Here is a 23,706-nt window from a genome sequence, read left to right as displayed (position 1 = left end):
ACTCGTTGCTCTTTATGTTTCAAACTGTCAGTGGTTGATAGTCATCTACGCTAATGGATACACTCCTATTAATAAACAAAAATAAATGAGCACTGAAAATGTCAATTGCTCTGCAATCTTCTGTCATTATTTTGTATATTAGTCTGCAAGCAAACATTATATAACATTTACAACATTCACAATTTGAGAGCGCTTGCACATAATGCACAAACTGAACCACCTTATTGTTAAGCACACATACCTGAAGAGTTCCTATATACTTTCCAGATACTAAAATTGAATCATGAATTCTTAAATTGCCTTGACCCTACTTCTTTTCCCATGCATTTCATGCAAATGCTCTGTTAATTTGATTTTTGCATATTGAAGATTGTTTTTAACATCAAAATAGTAAACCTTATCAAGTTCAAAGGTGCTAATGTTATGGTTGCTTTTGCGTGTGTTTTTGATGTGGCTGCTACAGAAAGAGGCAGGTAATCCAGAGGGGCTAGCCATCCTGGAAAGCCTAGTAACAATTAATGATTAGTAATAAATTAGTAATAATAAAAATCTAAGAAAAAAAACATTGATAACAGACATCAGAAATCATTCATGCAGCTTGAAGTTCTGGATTCAAACTTGCCCATATAAAAGAAGGATCATGAAATTCATTTTTGGTCTATGAGATGCTATAGATTTGGGAGAAAAGAGGATTAATTTGGGCATGATTTTTTATTACATAACAACTTACCCTTAACATTAATAGGCAGCACATATCCTGTACAGCCAAACCTGTTTTTTTGCAAGTCCTGAATAGCAAGTCATGCTTATGCACAATTTAAATGACAGCAAGCCATTTTCACATACTGCCTCCATATAAATTAAATAGCTTTGAAAGGATACATTTTCCAGGGATAGTATCATAGAATCATAGAACAGTAGGGTTGGAAGGGACCTTCAGGACTGAGTCCACCCCACTGCTCAATGCAGGAATCCAAGTCAGAGCATCCCTGACAGATGGCTGTCCAGCCTCATCTTGAATGCCTCCAGTGTGGGAGAGCCAGCTACCTCCCTAGTGGACTCTACCACAATTGGAATTGGTTCCACTGTCGTATTGCTCTAACAATCAGGACGTTTCTCCTGATGTTCAGCCGGAATCTGGCTTCCTCTAACTTGAGCCTATTATTCCGTGTCCTTCATTCTGGGATGATCGAGAAGAGATCCTGGCCTTCCTCTCTGTGACAACCTTTCAAGTACTTGAAGAGCGCTTTCTTATGTCCCCTCAATCTTCTCTTCTCAAGGCTAAACTAGGGATGTACGAAAGTCACTTACCTTTTTGCGGATTGTGTTCGTGGTGGGAGGGAGGCACTCTATCCCTCCCCCCGGAATCCTCAACGGGGGGGGGAGGCGATCCGGTCCTTCCCCCGGAATCCTGCCCGGCCGGCTCTGCTCCGCGGTGGCTCCGCGGAGCAGCTGGCCAGCCAGGGCCGTCCGCAGCCAGATTTCCGGCTGCGGACTGGCTGGTGCGGACGCAAATGGCGGCCGTCGTAGCGGCCGCCATTTGCGTCCAGCCAGGCAGCCGTGATAGGCTACGTAAGTCTTTACATAGCCTATCACGGCTGGGCAAAAACCCCACAACGGCGTACGCAAATGGCGGCGGCCGCCATTTGCGTTCCCTATTTTTCACCGTTCTAGCCTACGTAAATATTTACGTAGGCAATTACGGCAGAAAAAAAAGGGAACCGCAACTAGCGTAGTGGGCGCTATTTGTGTTTCTTTTTTTTTCGCCGTAAAAGCCTACGTAAATATTTACATAGGACAAAACGACGGGAAAAAAAGAACGCAAATAGCGCCCACTACGCTATTTGCGCTTCCCTTTTCTTTTCGCCGTAATTTCCTAAGTAAATATTTACGTAGGCTAGAACGGCGAAAAATAGGGAACGCAAATGGCGGCCGCCGTAGCCGCCTCCATTTGCATACGCTGGTGTTTTTTTTGGGGGGGGGAGTTAGCCATAATAGGCTACGTAAATTCTTACATAGCCTATCACGGCTGCAAAGACGCCAATGGCGGCTGCAGCAGCCTGGCCATGGTTCCAGCTTCACTGGAATCCGTGGCGGAATTCTCTGCCATCCCTAGGCTAAACATGCCCAGTTCTTTCAGTCTCTCTTCATAGGGCTTTGTTTCCAGTCCCCTAATCATCTTTGTTGCCCTCCTCTGAACCTTCTTTAGCTTGTCTGCATCTTTCTTAAAGTGTGGTGCCCAGAGCTGGACACAGTACTCCAGATGAGGCCTAACCAGTGCTGAGTAGAGGGGAACTAGTACTTCACGGAATTTGGAAGCTATGCTTCTATTAATGCAGCCCAAAATAACATTTGCCTTTTTGGCAGCCACATCACATTGTTGGCTCATATTCAGCTTGTGATCGACAACAATTCCAAGATCCTTCTCGCTTATAGTGTTGTTGATCCACAGATCCCCTATCTTGTAACCGTGCATTTGGTTTCTTTTTCCTAGGTGCAGAACTTGGCATTTATCCCTATTAAATGTCATTCTGTTATTTTCTGCCCAGAGCTCCAGTCTGTCCAGATCACTTTGAATTTTGTTTCTGTCTTCCAAAGTATTAGCTATCCCGCCCAATTTTGTGTCATCTGCAAATTTCATTAGCATTCCCTGCACCTCCTCCTCCAAGTCATTAATAAAATGTTGAAGAGCACTGGGCCCAGGACTGAGCCCTGCGGTACCCCACTCGTTACCTCTCCCCAGCTTGAGAAGGTCCCATTGATAAGCACTCTTTGAGTCTGATTCTGTAGCCAACTGTGGCTCCACCAGATGGTTGTTTCATCTAGCCCACTTTGAGCTAGTTTGCTGATCAGGATATCATGGGGCACTTTGTCAAAAGCTTTGCTGAAGTCGAGGTATATGATGTCTACAGCATTCCCAGGGTCCACAAGGGAGGATACTTGATCAAAAAATGAGATCAGATTCGTCTGACAGGATTTGTTCTTGACAAATCCATGTTGGATTCGAGTACACTGCATTGTTTTCAAGGTGCTTACAGATGGATTGCTTTAGAATCTGCTCCAGAATTTTCCCAGGGATTGATGTCAGACTGACTGGTCTGTAGTTCCCAGGTTCCTCCTTTTTACCCTTTTTTGAAGACAGCAACAACATTAGCCCTCCTCCAGTCATCTGGCACTTCCCCCGTCCTCCATGTTTTCTCCAAGAGAATAGACAGCGGTTCTGAGAGTTCTTCTGCCAGTTCCTTTATTACTCTAGGATGCAGTTAATCTGGCCCTGGAGATTTGAACTCATTCAAAGTAATTCGGTGTTCCTTGACCATATGCCTATCGATCTCAAGCTGCAATCCTGCCCCTTCAGCCTGTACTTCGCCTTTGCCAGGGGGTCATAGACCCTCTTTTGGGAGAAGACTGAGCCAAAGTAGGAATTGAGCACCTCTGCCTTTTCTTTGTCATCTGTTATCATTTTGCCATCCTTATTTAATAGCTGAACCACCATTTCTTTCCTCTGTCTTTTACTATGCACGTAGCTGAAGAAAGCTTTTTTGTTGCTTGTAGCATCCCTCGCTAACCTCAGCTCATTCTCAGCTTTAGCCTCCCTGATGTCATCCCTGTAATTCTATGCTACCTGCCTGTACCCTTCCTTTGTAGCTTGGCCTTCCTTCCACTTCCTGTACGTACATTTGAGCAAGACTCAAATGTAAGATGTAAATGCCTTACTTTGAACAAAGAGCAAAGATCTGCAGCCCAATTAGCAATCGGAGATTGATGCAAGATAATATTTTTCCGTCTTTACCAGTAAGCTACTTAAAAGTGTCCTTGTTCCTTGAAATACAAGCCTTGATATAAAAGGCCAATTGTTCTAATTAATCAACTGAGATGAAGAATTCTACATTCAGTTATGCCATCTGCATGCATACTACACACAACCCTGCTGACAGTGCTTAGAATTATTCCAAATGAATACTGCATTCTTTCAGACTGTAGTGCAAGCATTGTTTCCCCCCACACAGAGCATCTCATGGTGTTACATGCAAACAGCCCCACTGTCTCACACTAAGCTACATCAAAGGGGTTTTTGCAAGGATAAGATGGGGAAGCAGCTGGGGAGACCGACTATATGTTCTGCCCAAAGTTTCTTGGAGGAAGAGGATTTTAAAAAGTGTGTTACTACTACTACTACAACTGAAGAAGAATAGAGCATATTGTGCTTATCAGTATAGGATGAAGAGCACTTCATCCTAAAAACACTCATAGATTAAAGCCTAGACTTTACTGTGATGTCTGCTTATTTTCTAACACAGCTTTCAGTTGGGTAGCACACACATTTCATACACGTACAAATTCTAAGTACTTACAGTTTAATTTCAAAAACGAGAAGAGCTTTTATACAGAATATTTTCACTTGAGTCCTACTTCATTTTTCCGTCTCTTTTGCAGCTAATAAATTGAAACAGCTGGCTCTAATAATAAGTTCCAGGAAATGCTCCCCAATAATGAAATCCCTTGTTTTTCTTCCATTTTTGAAAGTGCTGTCTGCAACAATTAGTCCTCTCACTTGCTGAAGAACATCCTATTCTTGTCATGCTTCTGAAGCCGTTAAAAAAGTAAGAAAAAAAGTAGAAAAACTAGGGCTGTGCATGGACCCCCAGATCCGCTTCAGATGCCGCTTCAGATCTTCTGAAGCAGCCCCTATGTGCCTCGGACCAATTCGGACCCCCTCCACTTTGACTCGGATCTGAATCCGAAGCAAGATTTGGCTATCTGGATCGCCCGTTTTTGGCATTTTCCCATTGACTTGCATGGGAAAACCCTTTTTTTAATTTTTATGATACAGACATGAAATTTGGGGACCTCTCCACGCCCCTGGAGAAGAGGCCACCTGCAAAATGTCAGACAGTTTGGCCCAGTGGTTTTTGTTCTAGATGGAGTTTGATGTTTTCCACAGAGACTCTCAAAGCAAAGAGCTGTAACTTCTCCCTGTTTCCACACATGAACATGACACCTTGGCCTCTCCCAGCCCCCCTTGATGGCATCACACCCCCAAAGCCCAGGAAGTTTGGCCCAGTGGCTTGGGTGTTAGGAGCAGGTTGAATTTGATATTCCCAGAAACTCAGACCAAACTCAGAAGGGAAAGTGTTGAAGCAGAGATCACTATCCCTAATCTCTGCTGCAGGATTCGGTGAAGTGCAAAACAACCCTTATTCAGAAGAATCACTGGCTCAGCCTCTCTGTAGCTGAATACACACATTACCTGGCAGACAGGCTGGAAGAGGTTATTTTTTATGTGCTTTTGTTTATTTCTAGCACACACTAAATGAGTATTTTGAATGTATCTTGAATGAACACAGTCAGAAGGGCCACTAATTTTTGAATGCTGGAAACCTCCACCTGGTCGACCCGTACTTCCCCTGACCCATCTCCTCCATGGTGGCCTGCCTAAGCCTCTTGGGGGTGAGAGATGGAGAGCTTGCAGGAGTTCCAGCAGCACTACCAGCCTTATGTTTGCCCCTGCTGCCAACCTTTTGATTGAGCGGGTGGTGGCGGTGCAGTTGAAGGCACACTTGGAAGAAACTGATTATCTAGACCCATTTCAGTCGGGCTTCAGGCCTGGGCATGGGACAGAAACGGCCTTGGTCGCCTTGGTGGATGATATGAGGAGGGCTCTGGATAGGGGTGAATGCTCCTTCCTTGTTCTCCTCGCCCTCTCAGCGGCTTTCGATACCGTTGACCACGGTATCCTCCTGGACCGTCTGGAGGGGTTGGGCATTGGAGACACCGTATTGCGGTGGTTCCGGTCCTTCCTCTCCGGCAGGTACCAGATGGTAGCACTGGGAGAGGAGGTTTCGGACCCGTGGCCACTTACTTGTGGGGTGCCACAGGGTTCCATCCTCTCCCCGATGCTATTTAACATCTATGTGAAGCCGCTGGGGGCTATCATCAGGAGGTTTGGGGTGCAGTGTCATCAATATGCGGATGACACGCAGCTCTACCTCTCGTTTAAATCTTCACCAAGGTTGGCCGTAGAATCCCTGTCCAAATGTCTGGAGACGGTGAGTAGCTGGATGGGGAGGAATAAGCTGAAGCTGAACCCTGACAAGGCCGAGGTACTTTTGGTGGGAGACAAGAGGAGGCTGGGGGATGTTGATCTGGTGTTGAATGGGGTACGGCTACCCTTGAAAGACCAGGTCCGCAGCCTGGGGGTCATTTTGGACTCCCAGCTGTCCATGGAGGCTCAGGTGTCAGCTGTGAGCCGGACAGCGCTGTATCAACTCCATCTGATATGGCGGCTGCGCCCCTTCCTTCCCGACCATCTGCTCCCATCGGTAGTACATGCCCTGGTCTCCTCTCGTTTAGACTACTGTAATGCGCTCTACGTGGGGTTACCCTTGAAGACGGTTTGGAAACTGCAGCTGGTACAGAACGCGGCGGCTCGCCTGATTAAAGGCAGCCGCCGGCGAGATCACATCACTCCAGTGCTGAAGGAGTTGCACTGGTTACCAGTTGTTTTCCGGGCCAAATTCAAGGTGTTGGTTTTGACCTTTAAAACCCTATATGGTTCCGGCCCAGCCTATCTTAAGGAGCGCCTCCAGCAGCACCAGACAGGCCGCTTAACAAGATCAGCCTCGGATGGCCTTCTCTCTGTCCCATCAGCCAGGACAGCTAGACTGGTGGGGAAGAGGGAGAGGGCCTTTTCTGTGGTGGCCCCCACTCTGTGGAACTCCCTCCCTAGGGAACTCCGTCATGCCCCCTCTTTAATGAGCTTCCGTCGTGCATTAAAAACGTTGTTGTTCAGGCAGGCATTTGGGGTGGGTTAGGGTATTTTAGAAAATGTTTTTATTGTAGAATTTTATTGTTTTAAACTGTTTTTATTGTATGTTGTACATCGCCCAGAGTGGCTGGGTGACCAGCCAGATGGGCGATTAATAAATTTAATAATAAATAAAAATAAAAACCTGCTGGGATGTGGGGGCCTCTGCCCTGAGCAAGACTGATTGGTGGAGCCTCCTTACGTGCACGAGCAGGCTGCTGGTGTTGTAGTGCCCTGGCTGTTTCCCCCTGCTCAGAGACTCCATGCAGTGGAGGCAGACAGCAGTGGTGGCATCCACTCCCACCTCAAAGTGGTCCCACACGATGCTGCCCTGATGTTTCTGTGGAGGAGACACAGACTGCCTGCCTTGGGTCCGGTGGGGCAATGCACAAGCAGGGGGAACAATGGAAGAGAGGTCAGGTGCTGGAGCCTCTGCCTGCTGCTGCTCCTCCTCCAACACACCCTGGAGCGTCTCCTCTGCTTCGCCCTCCACCAAACTGAGGACATCAGACACCTCTGATCAAACATCCAGCAGTGGGCTCCCCTATTCTACTACAGAAGGAGATGCTGCTGCTCCTCCTTTGCCAAGAGTGCTACTACTGCATCCACCAGCCTCCTCGAACAGTGACCTTCGGGCCCTGTAGCTGGCCTCTGCAGTCTGCTGCCCTACTGCACTGGGACATACTATCCAGACTGGGGGAGAGCCAGCTTGCCTAATGGCGCTGCTAGTGACAGCAGCACCTCGGCCACCTCTGCCCCTGCCAAGACCCCAAAGAAGATGCCTCACTGGGCTGGCTTGTTTTGCGACACAGTGGAGTAAATAACAATATTGTTTAGGAAGCTGGAATGTAAGATCAATGAATCAAGGTAAGCTGGAGGTGGTCAAACATGAGATGGCAAGATTGAACATCAACATCTTGGGAATCAGCGAACTAAAATGGACAGGCATGGGAGAATTTAATTCAGGTGACCATTATATCTACTACTGTGGGCAAGAATCCCTTAGAACAAATGGAGTAGCACTCATAGTCAACAAAAGGGTGGGAAAAGCAGTACTGGGGTACAATCTCAAAAATGACAGAATGATTTTGGTACGAATCCAAGGCAAACCATTCAACATCACAGTAATTCAAGTCTATGCCCCAATCACTGATGCCGAAGAAGCTGAGGTTGATCGGTTCTATGAAGACCTACAACATCTTCTAGAACTAACACCAAAAAAAGATGTCCTTTTCATCATAGGGGATTGGAATGCTAAAGTAGGAAGTCAAGAAATCACCGGGATAACAGGCAAGCATGGCCTTGGTGTGCAAAATGAAGCAGGGCAAAGGCTAATAGAGTTTTGTCAAGAGAACACGCTGATCATAGCAAACACTCTTTTCCAACAGCACAAGAGGTGACTCTACACATGGACATCACCAGATGGTCAGTATCGAAATCAGATTGATTATGTCCTTTGCAGCCAAAGATGGAGAAGCTCTATACAGTAAGTAAAAACAAGACCTGGAGCTGAATGTGGCTCAGATCATGAACTGCCTCTTGCAAAATTTCGGCTGAAATTGAAGAACGTAGGGAAAACCACTAAACCATTCAGGTATGACCTAAATCATATCCCTTATGAATATACCGTGGAAGTGAGGAATAGATTTCAGGGATTAGACCTGATAGACAGAGTGCCTGAGGAACTATGGACGGAGGTCCATAACATTGTTCAGGAGGCAGCAACTCAATCCATCCCAAAGAAAAAGAAATGCAAGAAAGCCAAGTGGCTGTCTGATGAGGCTTTACAAGTAGCTGAAAAAAGAAGGGAAGCGAAAAGCAAAGGCGAAAGGGGAAGATATATCCAACTGAATGCAGAGTTCCAGAGAATAGCAAGGAGAGACAAGAAGGCCTTCTTAAATGAACAATGCAAAGAAATCAAGGAAAACAATAGAATGGGAAAGACTAGAGATCTTTTCAAGAAAATCGGAGATATCAAGGTAACGTTTTGTGCAAAGACGGGCATGATAAAGAACAAAGAAGGCAGGGGCCTAACAGAAGCAGATGAGATTAAGAAGAGGTGGAAAGAATACACAGAAGAACTATACAGGAAAGATCTGAATGTCCCTGATAGCCATGATAGTGCGGTCACTGAACTTGAGCCGGACATCCTCGAGAGTGAAGTCAAGTGGGCCTTAGGAAGCATGACTAACAACAAAGCTAGCGGAGATGACAGTCTTCCAGCTGAGCTATTTAAAATCCTAAAAGATGATGCTGTTAAAGTGCTGCACTCAATATGCCAACAAATTTGGAACACTCAACAGTGGCCAAATGACTGGGAAAGGTCAGTTTACATTCCAATTCCAAAGAAGGGCAATGCCAAAGAGTGTTCAAACTACCATACAATTGCGCTCATTTCACATGCCAGCAAGGTGATGCTCAAAATCCTACAAACTAGGCTTCAGCAGTATGCGAACCGAGAACTACCGGAAGTACAAGCTGGGTTTCGAAGAGGCAGAGGAACTGGAGATCAAATCGCCAACTTTCGCTGGATCATGGAGAAAGCAAGAGAATTCCAGAAAAACGTCTATTTCTGCTTCATTGACTATGCTAAAGCCTTTGATTGTGTGGATCACAACAAACTGTGGCAGATTCTTAAAGAGATGAGAGTACCAGACCACCTTACCTGTCTCCTGAGAAACCTGTACGAGGGTCAAGAAGCAACAGTAAAAACCAGACATGGAACAACCAATTGGTTCAAAATTGGGAAAGGAGTACGACAAGGCTGCATATTGTCGCCCTGCTTATTTAACTTATATACAGAGTACATCATGAGAAACGCCGGGTTGGATGAATCACAGGTCGGAATTAAGATTGCCGGGAGAATTACCAACAACCTCAGATACGCAGATGATACCACCCTAATGGCAGAAAGTGAAGAGGATCTAAAGAGCCTCTTGTTGAGGGTGAAAGAGGAGAGTGCAAAAGCTGGTTTGAAACTCCACATTAAAAAAACTAAGATCATGGCATCTGGCCCCATCACTTCCTGGCATATGGAAGGGGAAGAAATGGAAGCAGTGACAGATTTTATTTTCTTGGGCTCCAAGATCACCGCAGACGGTGACTGTAGCCATGAAATTAAAAGATGCTTGCTCCTTGGGAGGAAAGCTATGGCAAACCTAGACAGCATAGTAAGAAGCAGAGACATCACCTTGCCAACAAAGGCCCACATAATCAAAGCTATGGTTTTTCCAGTCGTAACATATGGCTGTGAGAGCTGGACTATATGGAAGGCTGAGCGCCGAAGAATTGATGCTTTCGAACTGTGGTGCTGGAGAAGACTCTTACGAGTCCCCTGGACTGCAAGGAGGTCAAATCAGTCCATCCTAAAGGAAATCAACCCTGAGTGCTCATTGGAAGGACAGATACTGAAGCTGAAGCTCAAATATTTTGGCCACCAAATGTGAAGAGAAAACTCCCTGGAAAAGACCATGAAGCTGGGAAAGATTGAAGGCAAAAGGAGAAGGGGATGGCAGAGGATGAGATGGCTAGATAGCATCACCGATGCAATGAATATGAACTTGAGCACACTCCGGGAGAGAGCGGAGGACAGGAAGGCCTGGCGTGCTATGGTCCATGGGGTCACGAAGAATCAGACACGACTTAACGACTGAACAACAACAAAGTATGTTTGTGGTGCTTTGCCCACTGTATTGAATTGTGGATGTATTGCTTGCTTGACCACAGCACAAGCACAAGCACACATACACACACACACACACACACGAGCAAAATAAAAGCAAATACAGAACTACCTAAGCAAAGAAAAGGGATTTGTTATTTGTTATTTAATTTTCTTTCAAGGAAAACATATAGAGTTCAAGAAATACAAGAGAGTGGAGGAGGAGAGCCGGTAAGAGCCAAGAGCAAGCAAAGAATAGAAAAAACATCACTTTCTTTATGTTTTTGGAGGATCAAGCCAGAACAGACACTGACCATTCACTTCTGAACTGGGGGGCGGGGGGTAAAAAAATAAGGCAAGGCATAGGCAGGCTGCTATATTTCCTTATTTTAGAATTTAGAAAGAAAGAAAAAACTAAATTGTTGAATAATAAAGCGGAGGGGAATGGAGGAACAAGTACAGAGGTAAATGTTTGTTTTGTAAGTTTTGCCCTGACTGCAGCTTGCTCTATTATTCCTTCCTACTCTACTTTTTCTTTCCTAGATTTTTAAAACACAGTCCTATCTAGACTTTTAAAAACAAACACAGCCCTCTCCAGAGTCCCCAACCAACACCAATGGAACGGTGGGGGTGGGGGTGGTGGAGCAAGGGAACGAGAAAAAAACAAGTGAGCTAATAATAATTACTGTTTGTTTTTAACCATCAAGGAAAGACAGAGTTAGAGAGAGAAAGAGATAGAACAAACGAGTTGGAATAGAACAAGGCAGCTGCAGCAACTGCCAAACTTAGAACATAAACGCAGGCAGCTCTCTCTTGAGTCTGAACCAACCAACGCAAGCAATGGAACGGCAGGGGAATGGGGACCGAAGAACAAGCGAGCTAACTACTACTAACTGTTTGTTTCTAACTATGAAGAAAACACAAAGCTCAATGGAGAAAAATGAAGAAGCTGCAATGAGTGCACATGCACACACCCCAGATCTAACCAAACACAGTCCTCTCCCAACCAACCACCTCGCACAATAAACAAACGCAGCCTTTTGCCAAAGTATATATACCCCCCTCCTCCACAACTGTCTCTGATTGGAGACTCCTGGCTCAGCCCTAGAGTTCCGATTCTCCAGAACACACTCCCTCCTCCGCCTTTCTTTGCCTCCCTGCTCCCCCTCCTCCTCCTGCCTGTCCATGTGATCTTTGAGAAGTTGATACATTTTGGAGACAGCCTGTCTCGGCTGCTCACAAAGCATAAGAAGAGCTATGAATCTCAGAGGCGGACGTGGTGCCTCGGTGCTGGGCTGATCCGCTTTGTATCATGCTGAGGAACCTCCGAAACAGCCTGCTTCCCCTCATTATTCGGGCTTCATATCGAAGTGGTGCTAAGCCCTAAAACCCCCCTGCTATATTAAATCATCAGCAGTTCTACCTAAAAATGATGTGCAACACAATCCTATGCATATTTGGAAATAAAGCCCACTATGCTCAATAGCGTTTACGCCCAGGCAAGGGAGTGTGCATAGTACTGCATCTTAAACCTGTTTTATGAGGGCTTTCAGCACCCTGTAGAGCTCCTTTCCCATATCCATGATGACTAGGAAAAAAAAGCAAAGTAAGAGAAATCATGTCCATTTAACTGACATGATTTAGACAGAATTCACCTTCTCTGAGTGAATCTGGATTATCTTCACACACAATTTATTTTATTTTTTAAAATGCAACCCACAGCCTGGTGAATAGCCCTTATGTAGGTCTTGCTGTGTCAGCAACTAAATGTTTAGTATGGTATATGGATGACTGGAACTAGTACACTACTAGTACACTTTTGCCAACACTGCAGAGATGAGTTTCCAGGATATGGGACCCATTAAATTCATGTAAATGTTTAGGATAGAGAGTCACATGCAACTGGGTTGCTACTGCTCTAATTTTAATGGGCCTTCTAGAGAGGATTCCGATTTCCATCACCACTACCAAACAGCCACCAATTCTTTACAGATGCTGTATGCTGGGATTCATAGGAAGGCACTTTTCTCACAGGGTTCTAACAGAGACCTTCTCAGACTCTATCATGTTTCAAGCAATCTTCCAGCATTCTGGAAAGCAAAAAGAAGAAGCAGGGCAACCTAGTTCCCCATGGACCACAACTTCGGGCCACTGAGAAGTCACCACAAGATAGACATACTGATTGTGTGACTCCACACTTAAGAGGCTTACAGGATTGTCTCTATTTTCTTTAATGATAGTAAAGCTATAAAGTTGGTCTTGTCCATCGGTTCTCACCTGCTTAGGAGTCACACCAGGCATGCGGATGTCCAATGCAAAATCTGATAAGCCTAGAGGAACCAGCTGCTTGTTGCTGCCAAGACATTCATTAGAGTGAGATCTGGCAGTGTCCTTATACCTAAAATTAAAGAGAGATCAGGAATATTAAAGATCTATCTTGTATTTTAAATGCATTTTATGGGTGTCATGTAGATGTTCCATTTTGCATTAGGTTTACTGAATTTTAGAATCATCTGAAAATCCCATTTCCTGAGAAATCCATTTACAAGATTTTTATCAGCAAATGTTTGTGTGGATTATAAAGCAGCATTAAATATTAAGTGATAGAAAAATATTAGTTATTTCAAATGCAAGGTAATATAGTAACTAATATGTCATAAGTTTATATGTACTAAAGGAAAATGATATATGCACCCCTTGAGAAAAAGGCTGTATTGGAGAGAGAAGATCTTTGATAAGTTTCAGTCAACCAATCAAACTAACGTTACAGATATCTTGATTCACACTTTTTTGAAGCAAGGCTCAGAACTGAGACTTACAGGGCTGCACATCATGGTTGCATCAGTCAGCTGCAACACATGCTCTGTGGAATGCAGTGACGTATGGGAACATCCTTTCGTATGTAAACAGACAACAGGATTTCCAACTCCTGAAGTGTCATTGTAAACTGCTATTTAGTCACACATCCTTGTATCTTTTGTTTCAATACCAAAGCAGTCACAGTCATTTTTTTACTTAGGTTTTGTATAGCAGGTGAATCCAGATACCACCACATGTAAAATGACAAGATATCTTCTAGCTTCAAAACAGGAAGATATGATAGGCCTTTTATGCAATGCGAATACTAAAAATCTCTTTGGATACATTTCTGATGTAATAATTACGGTGAGTATGTTGTACATAGGGCCATATTGTCTTGTGAGCAAATACAGTTGACTCCCCCTTAAGAAGGCATCCAGAAATACAAGCAGACATCTTCCAAAAAGCTAATCAAACAACTGATAAGTGACTTGATGGTCTTTAAAAAGAGATTTCAGGCCAGGAAGAAGAAAGGACGTATGGGAAGGGCATTTTATATATAAACGTCACATACTATGGAGCCTGTGAAGCTCACATGCGTTTTATATTCGAAGTTAACATGCAACATTGCAAAGAAAATTATGAACCAATACTTGTAAGACAATAAACATTTCAGTGAGTGCTGTTAGCATTAACCAATAACAGTTACAACCAGAATTTCAAAAGAAGTCAACTAGATCAAAACAGCTTTTGTTTGCTTTGCTAGACAGTTCACTGTTAAATCTATAACACAATTATGAAAATAGATTGAAACAGTAAGCAGCACACACTGAGAAACAATGTAGATCTCACCTACACAACCCACCTTTTAAAGACAGAAAGTGGGCTTCTGAACGCCAAACAGCTGTTTTGAAAAATAAGGAACAATATTAGCAGGTTGTTAACGAGGCCAGCCATGTCCACCCTGCTGTTTCTGACCCGATTAAGGAAGCAAGGAAAGGGCGGTGCAGCTTTATCGGCTGTGATCCTGACAATTAGGCAGCAGAAGCACTATCAATTCGCTACTTCATTATGATGTTCTCTGCAGGCATCCTACAGCTTTTGACAGACCATCCGTCTTGGAAGAGATGTGCTCTAAATCAGAAAGGTGGGACAATGCTGTGCTGTTTTCATTAGAAGCAGCAAAAAGTAGGAAGAGGAGGAGGGTGTGAAAAAGTCCCTTTCCTCTGCAGACAGGATGCACTGTACTTGTGTCCAGTGAAAATAACAGAAGCAAAAGTCACAGCCCTGGTGTATTTCTCCAGTCTACTGTCAAATCTCCAGACTCCTTTATCAATCCATTCCACAGTTAATGAGGCTCCAAGTGGCATCATAGAAACCCATGTCATTCATCATTCAGAACCTGTAAAAATAGAAACAGATAATGGATGACTTAACACATTACAGCTTTCGTTCTTAGCAAATCCTTGCTAAAGCTTTTTCACACATTAGGAGTTTCACAAGTTTTATCTCAAGTCAGAAAAACTTTGTTGACTCAACCCCCTCCTCCATCCTCATAATACTACACAGTAATTCTCACAAGTGTGGTACATATTCTTTGTAACATTTATTGTGAATGATAGAGAGAATCCTATCAAAAGTAGTTTATTAAACACCCTAATAGCTTCAAATGACAGGATTTAGACAACTGAAGTGCATTTCATTATTATCCATTTGTTTACTTCCCTGCTTCAGAGAAGAATTCAGTGTCGAATTTCACGGGAAATATTATACTTTTATAAAGAATAAAGGAAAATCCATTATTTTTGTACAATTTAGAGCAAATGTAAACTTCCTTAGCATTCTACATTTGGTGTTAAAGAGACAGAACATTTATAAAAATGTTTATAAACATTTTTATTTTTATTTATATTTTTATTTATTTTATTTATTTTTATATTTTTATTCATATTTATTTTTATGTATAATTTTAAAAATACATAAAAATGTATGGCTTACCTAACTTTCTGACCTATCAGCTAAGGGACAAACAGCATATTTGTCACACATATGTGTGACAGCCTTTAAATGAATGAGCAAATTTGGTCTGGATTGTGCCAATGCTTTAAGCAAATCCCAATATAGAATTGCAGTAGTTGACCCTCTTTAGGTTCTAAACATCCCATTATTTTCTTTATTTTTCCCCGCCCCATTATCTGTTTTATTCTCATTTCATTTCAGTTTTTGATTCAGTTTATTAATGCTCTTGATCTATGCTTTATTTGTTAATACTATTTCTGCTACAGGAATTACTTGGTATGCAGAATATTAGAATGTGTAATGATCCTAGAAATATATAAAGTTTCACCATACTTAGGGTATTATGAATAACATCACAATTTTATATTAAACATTTAATCACCATATGTCTGTAGATCAGGATCACAACTTTACTTGTCTTGTAAGTCAGTGAGTATGTGAGTAAGAGAGCAATCCTATGGTCCCTGGATAAGCATCCCAGGGACCATAGGATGGCTTGGAAAACCCCTTCTGAGGTCAGAGACAACCCTCCGACCTCGGAAGGGGTAGTCCAAGATCTGACCCCCGACTCCTCACAGCTGGCACAAGAGAACTGCATCAGCTGCCTCTCCGAAGTTGGAAAATCACCCTCAGAGAGGTGGGAAAAGGGGTATCCCAGTGGGCGGGGAGGGCAGGAGACTGGCTAGGTCATTTCATTTTCATTGCATTTATTATTTCTATACTGCCTCATAGCTGAAGCTCTCTGGGCGGTTCACAAAAATTAAAAATCATTAAAATACATTACATAAAATATAAAAACCATTCACATAATGACATAAAACATATAATACACACAACAACGACATATAACTAAAACAATCAGCCAGAGACAATCAAGAGACTGATTATACGCTGCCAAATGACTGACAGAAGAGGGCAGTTTTAACCTGGCACAGAAAAGATGACAGTGTTGATGCCAGGCGGGCCTCATCAGGGAGATTATTCCATAAATGGGGAGCCACCACCGAGAAGGCCCTCTCCCTTGTTGCCGCCCTCCGAGCCTCCCTTGGAGGAGGCTCCCAGAGGAGGGCCTTAGATGCAGAGCATAGTGTACAGGTTGGTTCATCCCGGGAGAGGTGTTCTGTCAGGTCCTATGGTCTTGAGCCGTGTAGGGCTTTATTGGTCAAAACCAGCACTTTGAATTGGGCTCGGAGGCATATAAGCAGCCAGTGCAAGCAGGCCAGAATCGGTATTATATGTTCAGACCTTCTGGTCCCCGTTATCAGTCTGGCTGCCGCATTTTGCACATTCCAGACAGTCTTCAAAGGCAGCCCTGTGTAGAGAGCATTGCAGTAATCTAACTTGAAGGTTACCAGAGCATAGACAACTGAAGCCAGGCTATCCCTGTCCAGATAGGGGCATAGCTGGGCCACCAACCGAAGTTGGTAGAAGGCACTCCATGTCACTGGGGCTACTTGAGCCTCAAGTGACCAAGATGGCTCCAGGAGGGCCCCCAAGCTATGAACCTGCTCCTTCAGAGGGAGTGCAACCCCATCCAGAACAGGTTGAGCACCCTCCATCCGGTCAGAAGAACCACCCACCAACAGTATCTCAGTCTTGTCTAGATTGCGTTTCAGTTTATTAGCCCTCATCCAGTCCATTGTTGCAGCCAGGCACTGATTTAGCACATCCACAACCTCATGTGAAGAAGATGAAAAGGAGAAATAGAGCTGTGTGTCATCAGCATACTGATGACAACACACTCCAAAACTCCGGATGACCGCACTCAACAGTTTCATGTAGATGTTGAATAACACGGGGGACATACCAACCTCTGCGGAACCCCATACTGGAGAGTCCACGGGACCGAGCAACATCCCCCAAGTACCACCATCCAAGTAGGAGCAAAACCACTGTAATGCAGTGCATCCCACTCCCAGCTCAGACCATTGCTTCAGAAGGATACCATGGTCAATGGTATCGAAATCCGACGAGAGATTAAGGGGAATCAACAAGGTCACACTCCCCCTGTCTCTCTCCCGACATAGATCACACAAGGCGACCAAGGCTGTTTTCGTGCCAAAACCAGGTCAGGCCTCCAGACTCCTTCCCTCCTCTTCCAAAACACCCTTGCTAAACGGGCTGAAAAGCTCATCTAGCAAAAATATAGGAGATCGAAGGATGGGAAGGCAAATATTGCCTCTGCCACTCCTCCCTCCCTGCTGGCTTCAGCCTGGCAGTGCACAGGAATCTCAGAAGCCTCTGAATTCAGGAGCCTTCTGAGCAGCGAGGGTTCAGTTCATAGGATTGTGCCCTATGTGAGCGAGTATGGCATTGTGAGTATGGCAATGTAAACATAGGAAGTTTGTTCTCTTAAGAGAACACCCTAAATTGAAGCAACACACAGGCATATCAAATGCATGAACACAATATGCAAAAGTGTATCTTGGAAGAAAAAAACTAGATGTCAGCATGGTCAAATTTCATTAAGAAAGTTTTGTTCATTATTTATGGGTTGCCTGAGTATTTTGAGTCCTATGCTGAATAAGTAAGAGGTAAATACTGTTCAGAGGAGCTTTCATTCTAGACATAAAAAACCAAGGAAATATAGAACAAAATGGAACAAGTGAGGATAAGGGATACAACAGAAGATTACACAGTTATTTAGGTTTGTTATGTGCATATCTTGATACAGTCGCTTTGCTTTGGGTTAGAATAGATGCTACAGAGGGAGACAACAAATAAAAGAAGAGACAGAAATAAGGTCAAGCAGAAGGGCTGGAAAAATATTTTGACTTCTTGGAAATCAACAGCATATTTTTAGAGGCTGAGTATTTCCTTTCTATTGCTGGTGTTGGCCCATACCAATTTCTAGGATTTTGCATTTATACCTTCTTCACAGACCTATGACAATGTTTTTAAAGTTAGGTTGCAGTTTTATGATTAAGGCTTCTCAACCAAGTTGTCTCAGCTGAGTGAAGGGGAAAGATGAGATGGAAGCCTACAGATGTGATTGGGTAGCTCTGGATGTTCATGAGAAGGATGTACGATTATTCTGGTTTAAATCCAACATTGTGCAAGTGGATTCAACATGCTTAACTCCAATTCTAACAATATTCACAACAGTATGGGACACACGTATTAAAAGTTCATAGCATATTTCTCTCTGCATTTCTAGACCAAGTCTACAAATAATTTAATAAACGTTCAAGACTTCAATTTAGATTCTGTTCTTCGTACTTGAAACATGCCTCAGTTTAGATACTGCTAAGAACTCTAGTACTGACTAAAACAATTCACGAGCATTAACTGAAATCCTAACTTTTTCTATTTTACTTTATTGACGAACTACGAATCCAGCCCAGTTTAACAGCGAAGTCTCATTGGTTTTTCATGTCTCCTACTGAAATCTGCTTCTCTCTCCCACTAAAAAATGGAACTTTGTGGGTCCAATCTAGTCAAAGCTAAGCATTGTGTGTCTATTCCAAAATGCTTAACTTTGGAGTGAAGTGTGATTAGTTAATTAACCTCCAAAAGAAATCAAGTACACCAAATGTGTCCCCCCACACACCATCTTTCAGCTTTCAACAAGTTATATAAACCTTCTAAGATGTTGACATTCATTTTTCATATCTGTGTAACAGTACTTCCTTTAAGTTGCCCATCAACTAAAAGGAAGTACTTTTTCACACAGCATATAGTTAAATGGAATTCACTACCACAAGATGTAGCAATGGCCACGAACTTGGAGGTCTTTAAAAGGGGATTAAACAAATTCATGGAGAATAAGGCTAACAGCAATAACTAGTCATGATGGCTATATATTATCTCTGAATACCAGTTGGGAGGGAACATGAGCAAGAGGATGCTACTGTAATCATATCCTGGTTGTGGGCTTCTCATTGAGGCAACTAGTTGACCACTGTTTGAACAGAACGCTAGACTGATCTAGCATGGTGCTTAAGTTCTCTCATAAGTCCTCTCATTTCTCCCTGAATGCTCTTTTCAATAACACTGTACACAGTCTTACACACTCCTTGTTATGCATATATTTCCCTTCCCTACTCAACCAATTCAGATCACACATACTGAAATTCAATTCATGTTTCACTCATGGAGAGGAAACAAACATTTGCCTCTGAAAGCTCCTACCTACTGGTACATTGTAAATCTGTAGCCTTCATTCCTCCAGAGAATTCCAGAGTGCACAAAAAGCATTTAAATGGTTATGGATAACGTAGGAGACTGCTCGGAGAGTCAAAGTATGCTGCTACGCCTTATGCTAAAACTACTCCATTTTCCCAGCAGGAAATATTTAGGAAATGCTCCATTTAACAAAGAGTGTAATCATGATTAACAAGGTAGCAAGATTCCCAAGAGATACTACACTTCCAGATGTCCATAAAAGAGAAAAAAACCATCAATGAAATTACACAAATTATCCATGCAAATAAAAAAATTCAAGGATTTTTTTTAAATATTTCCTCATATTTCAATAGGTTTGCCTAAGCAACTGGTGAAGTGCTCCCAAAGGGTCAGTTTTTTCAACTGAAAAAGAAATGCATTCTAAATTCCTGTTGATATACTGAAAGAGCTGCAGATCTAGAGTTATCTTAAATAGCACTTTTACCATCAACACGGATGATTGCAGAGATTGCTAGCATTTTGTACTGTGTAGGCTGAAGCACATGCACCTAATACAATACTTACAAAACACTCACAACTGATTAATCAGCTATTACAGAAACTTTAGTATCAAACAATTTTGCTATAGAACACTCTGTTTTCAATTTCTCTCTCTTATGGTTGAGCTCTCTGCCAACAGTAACATGGAAAAAAACTAACTTTGTGTAAAACAAATTATATATAGTCTCACATACGTTTCTGCTTTCCTATCTTGCTAGTGTCTTATTTTTAAAGAGGTTTTCTTGATGTACTGACAGCAAAATAGCATATTACTTCTTATTATGAGGTATCACAATAGAAGAGTTAAAATACATTATTTGTTTACAGCTGCAATCCTACACACACTTACCTGGGAGTAAGTCCCTTGGAACTCAGTTGGGTTTATGTATGAGTGTATAGGGCTGCACTGTGTGTGTAAACTGTATGTAGATTTTTCATATCAAGATTTTTCATAGCCAAGAAATCGTGAAATCTATTTATGACCCCCACTTCCCAGTCTGCATAAGTAATATCGTTATCGTCCAATATTTCATGATTATCTTCCAATATTTATTTGTTCATATTCAATGTACAAGAAATGTTAAGCAGTACGGTAATATCAGGGATATGAGAAAGAACAAAAAAAAAACCCTGAGAAACCATCTGTACAGAGAACAACACAAGTTTCTGAAGGAAGAAAAAGTTTAATTGCCTCTTTTCCTCGACAGGAACAGAATTCTAACGTCTTCTTTGGCTACAAAATGTTACGCAATGCTACATGTCTTTAAGCCACCCATTGAACAGGTTTGTTCCCTAGCAAAATATTTGCTGTTTTCTTATTGTACAAATTTAACACGTCTAGGTCCTGTTAATATATAGTTATGAGTACTTCACAAATGCAGCAGGAAGTAATGAGACCTGACATTTTATTCCTTTCTTAGCACAGCAGTGGAGCAGAGAATTTTTTCCTTTGTATAAGATCTAACATTACACATCCATGTAATGCCAAGTCTTAACCTGCTTAATGTTCTGGCAAGGCAGAGCATGAGCACACAACTATGAGTGCTAATGCTTGCTATATGCACTTTCTAGTTACACATTTGGTTACTGTCAGTCGCTACTAGCAGTACATTTCCTTTAAAAAGAAGCCCATACAGATTTTGCAGATGTATGCAAACTATCAGGGTTTAGGGGGTTTCTCCCCAAGCAAGAGGAGCAACACAATGTACTCCTCTATACCCTAGGTGTAAAGGAGCCGGCCCATGCTCTTCAGAAAACACAGCACTGTATCTCCCCGATGGATCTGACAGCTGTCAAAGCAGTTCCCCACATTTGACAGCTATCAAATGTGAAAGCAAACTGTACTACGTTGAACAGATGTCAGTGCTGTGACCATCACCTATTTTCAACATAGCTTTCTCCTCAATGCCAAACACCCAGATCAAGGACGACTCCTGCAGTGGAGGAGGAGGAGGAGGACATTCCATCCCCAGAAACTGAACAGCAAGCCCTTGCTCAGAAAAGACTGGCCCCAGAGGAGGAAGAGGAGGACGCAACCCCTGCTAAGGAGCCCAGTGCTGGGCCTAGCTCTGGTAAGGGAAGGAATTGCGTAGCTGGTTGAAATGCAGGAAAGGGGAATTTCAATTGCCTAGCATATGAACCATGCTGCATCTCTCATTACAGGCGCCACAGAGCTCACATGCTGCACACGGTCTGTGGGGACCCAAATGGACAGTAAGGGTTCCACACAGACCACATCAGGGGGGGACACCTTAAATCCATGGAGCGATTCCCAGAACTCCATGAACCAGAACCATACGTGAGTGGTTCTGGGGGGAGGACTGTGCTGTTCACATGAAGTACTGTAAGACTGACAGAAACCTTTCCCCTCTTACAGTTTGCTCTGTCCAAAGGAGGCTTCGCAAACTGGAGGAGAGAGTTTGGCAGCTCCAGCATTAGTGCAGCAAGGTGCCAAGTTGGGGGTGGGGGGTATGTGGGGGGTACTTGTTTGTAAATAGTTATCTTCTTGTTTATTAAACCATATTTTGAAATGCATGTCCTCCTTCTTTCATGTTCACAACAACCCTTCGGGGTAGGCTAGGATGCCTGGCACAGAATGGTGGGAGTAGCAGTCCAACATATCTGGTAGGACATCAGGCTGGGAAGGCTGCCCTAGAACCATGAACATAAGAACAGCCCTAACGCTTGATCAGACCAAGGGTCCATCTAGTCCAGCATTTTCTTCCCACAGTGGCCAATTAGCTGGCCTCTGGGAAACTCACAAGCAGGGCATGAGTGCAACAGCACCCTCCCACCCATGTTCCCCAGCAGCTGGTATACATAGGCATCCTTAGTAAGCATTGATAGATAGCCTTCTCCTCTGTCTACTATGATAATGATGACAATGATTTCCGAGCAACTGGTGTAGTCATTATGAGTGGTGGGCATTGACAGCCTCTTCCTGCATTTGTCCAATCCTCGTTTAAAGCCATCCAAATTGGTGGCCATGACTATAACTTGTGGAAATGAATTCCATAGTGAACCTTAGAAGGAAGAATCAAGCAGAGGGTGGGGGGAAACCAAAGGTGGAGGACACTTACGAGGACATTGACAGAATGGGGAAGCTAGGCAAAAATTATGGTAGAGCAGTAGAACATAGGGGAATTAACAGGAACATGACATCCTTCTCAATCCTCGCCCCTCCTGGCTAATAAAAGCTAGCCGAAGGGGTATGACTGGGTGGGTCCAGGGAGTGGTAAATGCTTCCCTTCGGGAAGGGGTGGTCCCTGCTGTCTTTATGGAGGAAGTAGTATGACCACTCCTGAAGAAGTGGTCATATGGACCCAATGGTATTAGACAACTACTGCCCAGTTGCAAATACTCCTTTCTTAGGGAAGGTTCTGGAAAAGGTAGAGGCTGAACAACTGCAGGCACTCTTGGGGGATACTGATTATCTAAACCCAGTCCAGTCTGGGTTTAGTCCTGGTTACAGGACAGAATCAGCCTTGGTCGCCCTGATGGATGACCTTCATCAAGAGATATACAGGGTGAGTGCAATCCTCTTAATTCTGCTCAATCTCTCATCAGCTTTTTATACCATTGACCATAGTATCCTCCTGGATCAACTCCATGGGATGTGTATTGGAGGCACCGTGTTACAGTGGTTTCAGTCCTACCCTCGGGGCTGATTTCAGAGAATAGCATTGGGTGACCACTCCTCAGCCCCTTGGCAATTGAGCTATGGGGTTCTGCAGGGTACCATCGTGTCCCTAATGTTATTTAACATCTATATGAAGCCGCTGGGAATGGTCACTAGGGGATTTAGAGCTAAGTGCCATCAGTATGCTGGCATCTCTCTGAGACATCTGAATCAGGAGAGGCTGTGCAAGTCCTGAACCACTGCTGGAATTCAGTAATGGGTTGGATGAGGGCCAATAAACTGAAACTGAATCCTGGCAAGATGAAAGCCCTGTGGGTGGGTGGTTCCCGAGTCCAGGAGATAGGATCATTGCCTGTTCTGGATGGGGTTGTACTCCCTCTGAAAGATCAGGTCCGTAGTTTGGGGGTACAGACAGTGATGGTAGATCCATCACTGTCACTGGAGGCCCAAGTGGCCATGGTGCCTCTGAGTGGCTTTTACCAGCTTCAGCTAGTTTGCCAGCTACGACCTCTCTTGGACAGGGGTGACTTGGCCACAGTGGTATAGGCGCTAGTAACCTCAAGACTGGATTACTGCAATGCACTCTATGTAGGGCTGCCCTTATGGCTGCTCCGG

At 43.5% G+C, this 23,706-nt stretch overlaps 1 protein-coding gene across 10 annotated transcripts in view; it reads right to left on the bottom strand.

Moving 5' to 3' along the window:
- The window catches only part of PAM (peptidylglycine alpha-amidating monooxygenase), a 184,921-nt gene that overhangs the window by 108,289 nt on the left and 52,926 nt on the right, over positions 1-23,706 (bottom strand). For all 10 annotated transcript variants that reach the window (XM_084833818.1, XM_084833810.1, XM_084833812.1 and 7 more), the window contains 2 exons: positions 14,134-14,670; positions 12,747-12,867 (listed from right to left, as the gene is read on the bottom strand). In XM_084833818.1, the coding sequence (XP_084689944.1) occupies positions 12,747-12,867; positions 14,134-14,225 (213 nt within the window). In that variant the 5' untranslated portion in view covers positions 14,226-14,670. The remainder of the gene's footprint in view (positions 1-12,746; positions 12,868-14,133; positions 14,671-23,706) is intronic.

This window comes from Heloderma suspectum, chromosome 2, assembly GCF_057233095.1.
Source record: "Heloderma suspectum isolate Gila_16-S chromosome 2, 16-S_ref, whole genome shotgun sequence".
NCBI lineage: Eukaryota > Metazoa > Chordata > Lepidosauria > Squamata > Helodermatidae > Heloderma > Heloderma suspectum.
The sequence above is the reverse complement of the archived record's forward strand: the minus strand, read 5'-3'. Positions and strand labels throughout refer to the sequence as shown.